The sequence below is a fragment of the Lathyrus oleraceus genome, chromosome 6 (genome assembly GCF_024323335.1).
Source record: "Lathyrus oleraceus cultivar Zhongwan6 chromosome 6, CAAS_Psat_ZW6_1.0, whole genome shotgun sequence".
Taxonomy (NCBI): Eukaryota; Viridiplantae; Streptophyta; class Magnoliopsida; order Fabales; family Fabaceae; genus Lathyrus; species Lathyrus oleraceus.
In genome coordinates, this window is record NC_066584.1 from 205,941,990 (window position 1) to 205,950,105 (window position 8,116).

At 29.9% G+C, this 8,116-nt stretch overlaps 1 protein-coding gene across 1 annotated transcript; it reads right to left on the minus strand.

Annotated features, from left to right (window-relative positions):
* Positions 1-719: 719 nt before the first annotated feature.
* Positions 720-7,903, minus strand: LOC127097025 (bZIP transcription factor TGA10). The gene is made up of 11 exons (XM_051035541.1): positions 7,287-7,903; positions 6,929-7,041; positions 6,294-6,394; positions 6,026-6,148; positions 5,766-5,834; positions 5,607-5,666; positions 5,403-5,480; positions 4,968-5,043; positions 4,611-4,882; positions 3,429-3,668; positions 720-1,044 (listed from the first exon to the last, which is right to left on the minus strand). The coding sequence occupies exons 1-11, from the start codon at positions 7,601-7,603 to the stop codon at positions 895-897; spliced, it is 1,599 nt and encodes a 532-aa protein (XP_050891498.1). The 5' UTR covers positions 7,604-7,903; the 3' UTR covers positions 720-894.
* Positions 7,904-8,116: the final 213 nt, after the last annotated feature.

Consider the following 8,116-nt stretch of genomic DNA (forward strand, 5'->3'; position numbering starts at 1 on the left):
AAAAACAATGATCAAGATTTTTTTCAAGATCCGTCTATTGAAGCAATGCCATCCTCCATTCTTTCAAACTCTCAAGAGAATTCCACAGTCCTTTAAAGATTGGCCAAACAAGTCAGCGCTCTAACAAAATTTGTTATAAAGAATAGAATGCCTCACAAGTAGTTGTCTTTGATCTATCTTATTTCCTATTTAATTTTTTTTTCTTTTGTCTTGTTTTTATTGTAACAAAATTTTTAAGTCTGGAATATTATTTTTATTTATAAAATTTTAGACGTGTTAACTTATCGCCAAGAGTTTAAGCTTATGAATTTCAAATAGAGTTCAATTTTTTTTGTAAAACTACTATTTATCTATTTTTGAAATTAAAAAAAAACTTTAGAAATTTATGCATATAATCAGCTATATTCAAGGCCAAATGAACAATTCTGTTCAACACCTCAAACCTTCATTTTTCAATGGTAATTTTATTTACATTACCTTACTTGCAAACCAAAAACTTCTCTTAACATCCTCTAATTAAATAAAAATAATCTTTCCCATTCTTTATAATCAGATTATGTATTAATCTTAATATCCCACCATTCAAGAGTCAATAATGTCTGCAAATAATTTCAATATTTTTGTCACCGCTTACAACTATTATTTTTCTAAATCCTTATATTTGTTTATCAACAAACAATGCAGATAGTCATAATCAAATTAAAAAATAAAGAAAGAAATGACATGATAATATATCTTAGTAAATTAAGAGAATATTAAACTTAAACTTTAAGAAAATATATAAAATATAAAAACTACAAGATCATATAATTATAATTATAAATCTAGCTAGCCATAGCCATGAAATCCGACACCACTACTACTGCTACTACTACTAGCACGGACCTTCTCCCACTATTCTTGGCGAGGGCGGGTCAACCAGAGAGTACTCAATGCTCGAAGACGATGAAAATACTCTGACATTGCAACCAAACATCTTGCAGCTTGACGAATTGTTAACAACTGGTGCAGACGATGAATTGTTTGGTGCCTCAGATTATCTGCCTGTAAATATTCAAATTAACTGTCATACACAAAAAATAGTGAAAGATTTTTTTTTGGAAGTCTAATTTTTAAAACATTTTTGTAATATTTTTTCTTCAATTAAATATTTGCTAATATTTGGAAGTTTTGATTACCAGGGAAAAATATAGTGAAATATCAAAGAGGAGATAAGAATTTTGAATTGTATATAGAGACCAAAACTACAAACTGGTCAAATTGAAAAAGGACAAGCTTACAAATTAATTAAAGAAGAAAGGTTGCTTGGGAAATTAAAATCAAATAATCATTATGATAATGTTGTTTACCTAAAGATTCCTCAGTTTCTTATTCTTATTGTAATTGATTACTTTGAATAGATCATTCAAATATATTATTTGGAGACTAGACTCCTAATTAAAATAAATTATTTTGCAATAGAATTATAGCATAGTTGGTGAACCAGCCTAGTTTCCAGAACCAGATTTTCACAAAGAAATTTAGGATATCTTAATAATTTAGTCAATAACTTTACCTTTTTCTTTTTAGCTATGGTGGAAAAGCTTGGAAATAGGAATTTTACATATTTTTGTTTGAAATGAACAAAGATTTTTACTCATAGACTAGTCCAGGTATATTTAACTGTAGCATGGGTGTAACAAATGAGCATACTCTGTTCTGAAAAAATGGGACGTGCGCACATAAGACTTTAATCTTCGAAAATGAAAAATACAGTGAGATGGAGTAGCATGCAGACCTTGCAATCTTAAAGACTAACATTTGCAAAAGCTCGCAAAAAACATACCAGGACTGACATTTTAAAAAACGTGAGCCCTAAAATCTTTAATCTACTCTTAAAAAAAAGGATGGGACAGAGGAGGCATGTGAACATTGCACACCTTAAACTAAATATTAAAAATATTCTTGTAAATTTATGCACCCACAAAAGTTAGAAAAAATAGGGTGGAACAGGTATATAATATAGTGCACGCCTAAATCTTTATCAATTCTGAAAAAAATATCGACATATCCTAAAAGACGGACCTATTTTGCCACCTTTTAAAACAATTTTCAATATCTCTGTATTAAAGGTTTTAGCATAACAAAAACAATGTTAGTGTGTTTGTTTTAGAAATAGGTCAAAAAGCAACAAGTTATGGTGCGGACTCTATGTTGTATTTTTCTTCAAGTTACGGTTACGACCATGACATCACATAGATATGGGTTTTAAAATGTATCTTTTGGATGAGGGACCACGCTAATCTAACATAGTCTCATATGTTTATGTTCAATATCACATTACTTATTTAGTAACCTTGGTATACCATTTTATGAAATCAATGATGAGTTAATACCCTCGTAGATTTACATTAATCACAAACAACCATGAAGGATATCTTAATGGCCGTGCAACCTGTCCATATAATGGTACCTTTGCTAAGCTTAATTTCCTAGTACATTGTACTCCTAAACTTTATTCAATTTTTTTTTTGTGATATGTATTTTCAATTAGTGTTTAATCCTAAAAAAATCAAGTTTTGTGAGATTGGGTTTATGACTCTACCCCAAGAAAGAAAAAATAAAGGTTTGATAGTAGGAGTCTGTTTATTTGAGATATAGTTTGATGTGATAAAAATAATAAGATGTTTGTGAGGTTAAAGGGCTAAAGGTTTGAATCTCGAAAATGGTTAGTGGTTCGTTATTTTCTTTCTAACGATAATATTCATTTCAGTTGATCAACACGTTTATAATGTATTGTTTGTTTTGTATAGTTGTCTTTAAGGATATGTAGTACGGGCTTTCGTGTATAGCACAAATATTAATACGGCTAAATTGTGGCTAAAAAATGTCTCATAATATATTTGTCAATGTTAAACCATGATAAAATATGATTTATTTATTTGTTTTGCCCTAGTTAAATCGTGACTAATCTACACAAAACCTCCAATTTTATCTTTTGTAAAAGACATCTTATTAGATTGAAGAGTGAGAGTGTTGTATTGTGTACCCAAACCAACTCTAGTAACCAAAATGATTTTTTCTTAACACTTAAACTCTTAAATAATTGGACTCTAATTATACATTGAAAATATATAAGCATTGAAAAACCCTAAAAGAGAGGCAGATTTGAAAATCCATGTTAGTAGATTCTATGTAACAACCTCATGAGAGTAAGGAATGCATGCAAGTAGTAGCTTAACTAAGAATTGGAGTAGGTGTCCCTACCCATAAGATTGAAGTGGAACATATTCTTGTTCCTACCTTACCCCCACGAGATCAGTTATAGACATAAAAAAACCTTTAGTAAAATTTATCAATGTGGACCACAAAACTAGACACAACACATTTAACATGAAATCATCAAAATTATGATTTTTGGACATAAAATATACTATGTAACAACGTACCTGTCTCACAAAACTTTCAAGAGTTGAAAGCTTGTTCATGGCAAGAGCCATCTGTCCCATGTAGTTAGCCATGTTAGGTGGATGGCTCAAAGAGTCTGATGTTATGGTGTCTGAAAGAGAATGGTTGAGTGCATCAAGCCCTTGGGAAAGAGCTTCTTCTGCTTCTTGTGTTGATTGTTGCAACCCACATATTCCCAGGATTTGATGCTCAGTAAGAGGCTCAATTTGACTTGCAATTATCTAAAAACATATCCATCAAATAAATCATATTAATTCAACCTAAAAAAACACATATACATACATAATAAGCTTACCATCGTTTATAAATTTATAGTTTATATTCACAAATTATTATTTTATTTTAATAAATAAAGTGACAATTATTATCATTTTAATATTGTTTCAAAGATTACAATTGTAATTTACTTTCACTAATATAAATATATGCTAAATTATATTTTCAATCTCTTAAATTATTTTAGTTTTTTTATTCCTTAATTATTTTTTTCATTCCATTTTAATCTCTTAAATTATAAATTATAATTTAATTCAAATGTTTTTAAAGTGCCGATGCTTATAACTAAATGGACCAAAATGAGAAAAAATATATAAGAAACCAAAATAAAATTTATAAATCATTTAAAGGGCCAAATTTGTAATTTAGCTTTAAAAATACTAATATAATGATGAAAATAAAACTTAAAAGTCATTTAAAGGGCCAAATTTATAATTTAGGTTTGAAAAAACTAATATAATGAAGAAAAATAAATTAGAAAAATTTGTTTCAAATATGTTTTGGTCAAGACACTACTAAAGAATATTTGTGCACTAAATTTTATGGTGAATTAGGGGAGAAAAAGTGGGTATGAAAACAAGAGCACTTCATTCCCATAGATAACGAGAGATAGAGACCTTTGCCACTTTTATTCTTAATCCAATAACTAATTGAAGTGAAAGGTGTGAGCCTAACTCTATATACCCAATACAAGAAATTTTCAATATAACTTTAATTCCACATTCATTAATGACATCAAATCATTCCTCGCCCACTACATACTGGTCAATTCCTTTATATAAAAGTTTGTGTTACATTTGTTTGCGAGGTTTAAATCGTGGGTTTAATGGTAAGAGTTTGACTTTGTTTCTGATATTTTAAAAGACTATTAACGTATATTTGTTTACCTTAATGAGTTCAGATGGTCTGAATCCGCCGATCCACATGAAGCAACGCTCGGCTGGTGTTTTCCACATTCCGAAAACAAGATGAAAAACATCTGTTCTAGCTAAAATGTTTTTGAGGTTAATTACTTGATCATAGTGAGCCAAACAATTTTCCACATATAACCTAAGCTCATTTTCATGCAGGTGTTCATCTACTGCTGCTCTTAGCTCACATACAAGCCTAAGGTGCTCCTCTAACCATCTCCCATATTCCAAATCAAACATTGCAGCCTCTGAAAAATATTTCCAAAAAATTGTAATAAGTACTAAAATAATCATACACTTTTTTTGTTCAATTTTATGAGTATATGTTGTCACCTGAGGTAATGTTGTTCATAGAAATTGGTATGCCTTGATCTCCTCCCAAAATTGCACCTCCGCCCATTAAAACGCCCTAAAAATTGGTTGTCAGTTGTTTATCTACCGCCTTTAGATCAAGAGAGAGAAAGGAAATATAATATTACTCATTTGAAAATGAAATATACTTAAGAAGTCAAATGTATTTGATTTCAAATATAGATCAAATACATTCAACCTTTTAAATCATTTTAAATTATATTTAATTTATAACCTTCCCAAGAGATTAAAGCCTACAGCATTCGATGTCTCTGGTTGTTTTAAATATTTAATTAGATAAATCAACTTTTTACCTATCATTTTTTGTTTATATTTCATTTGGGAGGATGTATTCGCCATGAAATACTCATTTTTAACATTAAGTCTATACAGAAAATAAACTTGTTTTTTTCTTACTTGAGCTCTAGCACGCTGTAATTCTTGTTCAAGCTGATTAAGCTTAATCCTACTTGATTCTAGCTGCTGAACATAAGCCTGAGAAAAAGAGAGGAATAAGTTAAAAAGAGCTTTGATAAGTACTTTTTCCTAAAATGTGTAAAAGCAAATTCTACAGTTTTTTGGATAAAAACACAATCATCCCTGGAGAGGAATTCACAGTACCTTTTTCCTAAGCCTGCTTTTCCTTGCTGCCTCTCTATTCTGAGCAAGTCTTCTCAGAGTCTGTGCATAACATTTTCAAAAATTTTAATTATTATATCCTCAAAAAATGATATTAATTTAAGATACTAATCAATAATAAAACTAATAACATTAACCAACCTTAGGATCCGGTGTTTTTGGTCCTTCATGTTCAGAACTTGAAGTTGTACCCCTCCGATTATTCTCTCTCTGTCATACAACATTCATATTGCATAGTTGATTAATGGCAGAAAAATGGAAAAAAAAATATTATATAGCTCAAATAGCAGAAGCCGGTATTGCTAGATTGAATCCCATCAACAGAGTTCGAATCTTGTTACTCAGAGTTCCAGATGTTGTCTCCTAACAAAAAATATTGTATATTATAAGATACTACCTACCTTGACAGGTTTTGGTGGTGCAGGTGCAGAAGGGGTTTGATTTCGTTGGTTTGCCAACTCCATGGTAGGTTGAGATATTATTTTGGAACCACTTGTTTGTGGAGAAGTTAATCCCATGCTAGCCTATACCAAATACAAAATCAACACAATAAAATATATTTAATAATGTCAATATTCAACTATATATTACATTATTAGTACTTAACTAAAACATTACATTGTCAACTCAATGTTATAATATATAATTGCTTGTTGATTAGTTATATACCTTTGAATTAGAGGGTGGTGGTGGTGGTGATACATGCATTGGTTGAGATGGGAAAATGTTAAGAGTTGGTGGTGGCCTCATTGCTGATGATGATGAATTCTCTGTTGAAACACATACATTAATTAATCGAATATATCTAACCAAGTTTTTATTTTAATTATGGTAAAATGAAAAACTTATGAGAAAAAAGATAAATATATATATTTTTTATAAGCAAAATGATATTAATGAGGCTAACGGAAAAAAATGACAAATTTATAGTTACAGAAAACCAGAGGGTTTATGAAAAAAAGGAAGAAAAAAAGAAACTCATGCCCTTTTGCAAGGAGATCATGACACCAAGGTTTGTTACATGTCAATATCTCAAGCAAAATATCAAGAAAAAACAAATAAAAACAAATTAGAGAGAGAAATATTTATATAGAGAGAAAGATCCGGTCAAAGAAAAAGTACTATTATACGGAAGATAAGATATGAATCTGCAAAAAGATGTAGTTGCTGTGAACAAAACAAACCCTCAGAGAATCTTGAAAATTGAAATGAAAATCATGCAAGAAAGTGCATGTTCATCTTTCTCAATTTGACCAAAAATCAAAACTAAAAACAGAAAGTTAAGAGAGAGAGTGTGCGCTCACGTCCTTGATCTTGAAGAGTGGAAGGATCAGCTTGTGTTTGTGATTGTCCATCGAGATACAAGAAAAAAGCTTGATCCAATTCACCTAAATCAAAAGCACTTGAATCCTTGCTTCTGATCAAATCAAACAAAAAAAACACATCAAAAATGAAAATGAAAATGAAAATTTATAATAAATAATGTAATAAAAATTGGCTATTTGTTCTCATGAGAAACTGGTAATATATTATTGGGATCAGTTATTCAACAGCTTTGCAGAAAGAAAACAACTCTGATTATGACTCTTATTATTATTTTATAATAATATAATAAAAATAAAAATAAAGTTATGAAATAAATTAAATTAAAAAAAAACTCACAAGTAGTTCCCAGGGATGGAGGATGAAGATGAAGATGGCATCATTCCAAAAGAAATTTGATGATCATCATGCATACGATGATGTTGTTGTTGCTGTTGCTGCTGTTGATGATGTTGTTGTTGCTGCTGCTGTTGTTGGTGATGATAAAGATGATAATGGTTGTGTTGTTGTTGTGAGAGTGATTCAAGTTTAGATGTTGATGAATTTGTTATGCTCTTAACAACATTAGAAGAAACCATGATCATAGAATTGTTGTTGTTGGAACCTAAAAACCTTGTATCTTGTTCTGTCTTTTCAAAAGCCAAAGAAAAACCCATTAATATTAAAACTTGTTTCTGTCTTTTCTCCTTAAAATCATTTCCATTTGTCAGAGAAAAAAAGAAAAGAAGCTTTATCTCAACAAGAGGTCGGTTATGAACTTATTTGAAATTTATATGGAAAAGAGAGTGATATATTAAAAGAGAAATTAGAATTCAATGCAATGAAAATAAGAAGACAAAAATGTTTTTCTATTACATTTTTTTCTTCCTTAATTTTCTCTCTCATCTTTTTGACTATTACAAAAAAAACTAATATAATATTTATATAGATAAAGCGGTTCTCCCAGGATATCCTCCTCTACAAGTTTCTCTCTCTGTATCTCTCTCTCCTGAAAAACCACTTGAGGGAAAGAGAAAGTGTGTTTTGTTTAACGAGAAAAACCACTTTTTATGTGAAAAGGAAAACCAGGTATGGCTTAGTTGTGAAGCCTTAATTCTAGTGTTTGTTTGTGTTAAATGACTTAAAAGTCTTTGTTTTTATTTGTGTTCAACTTTTTTACTATTGACGAT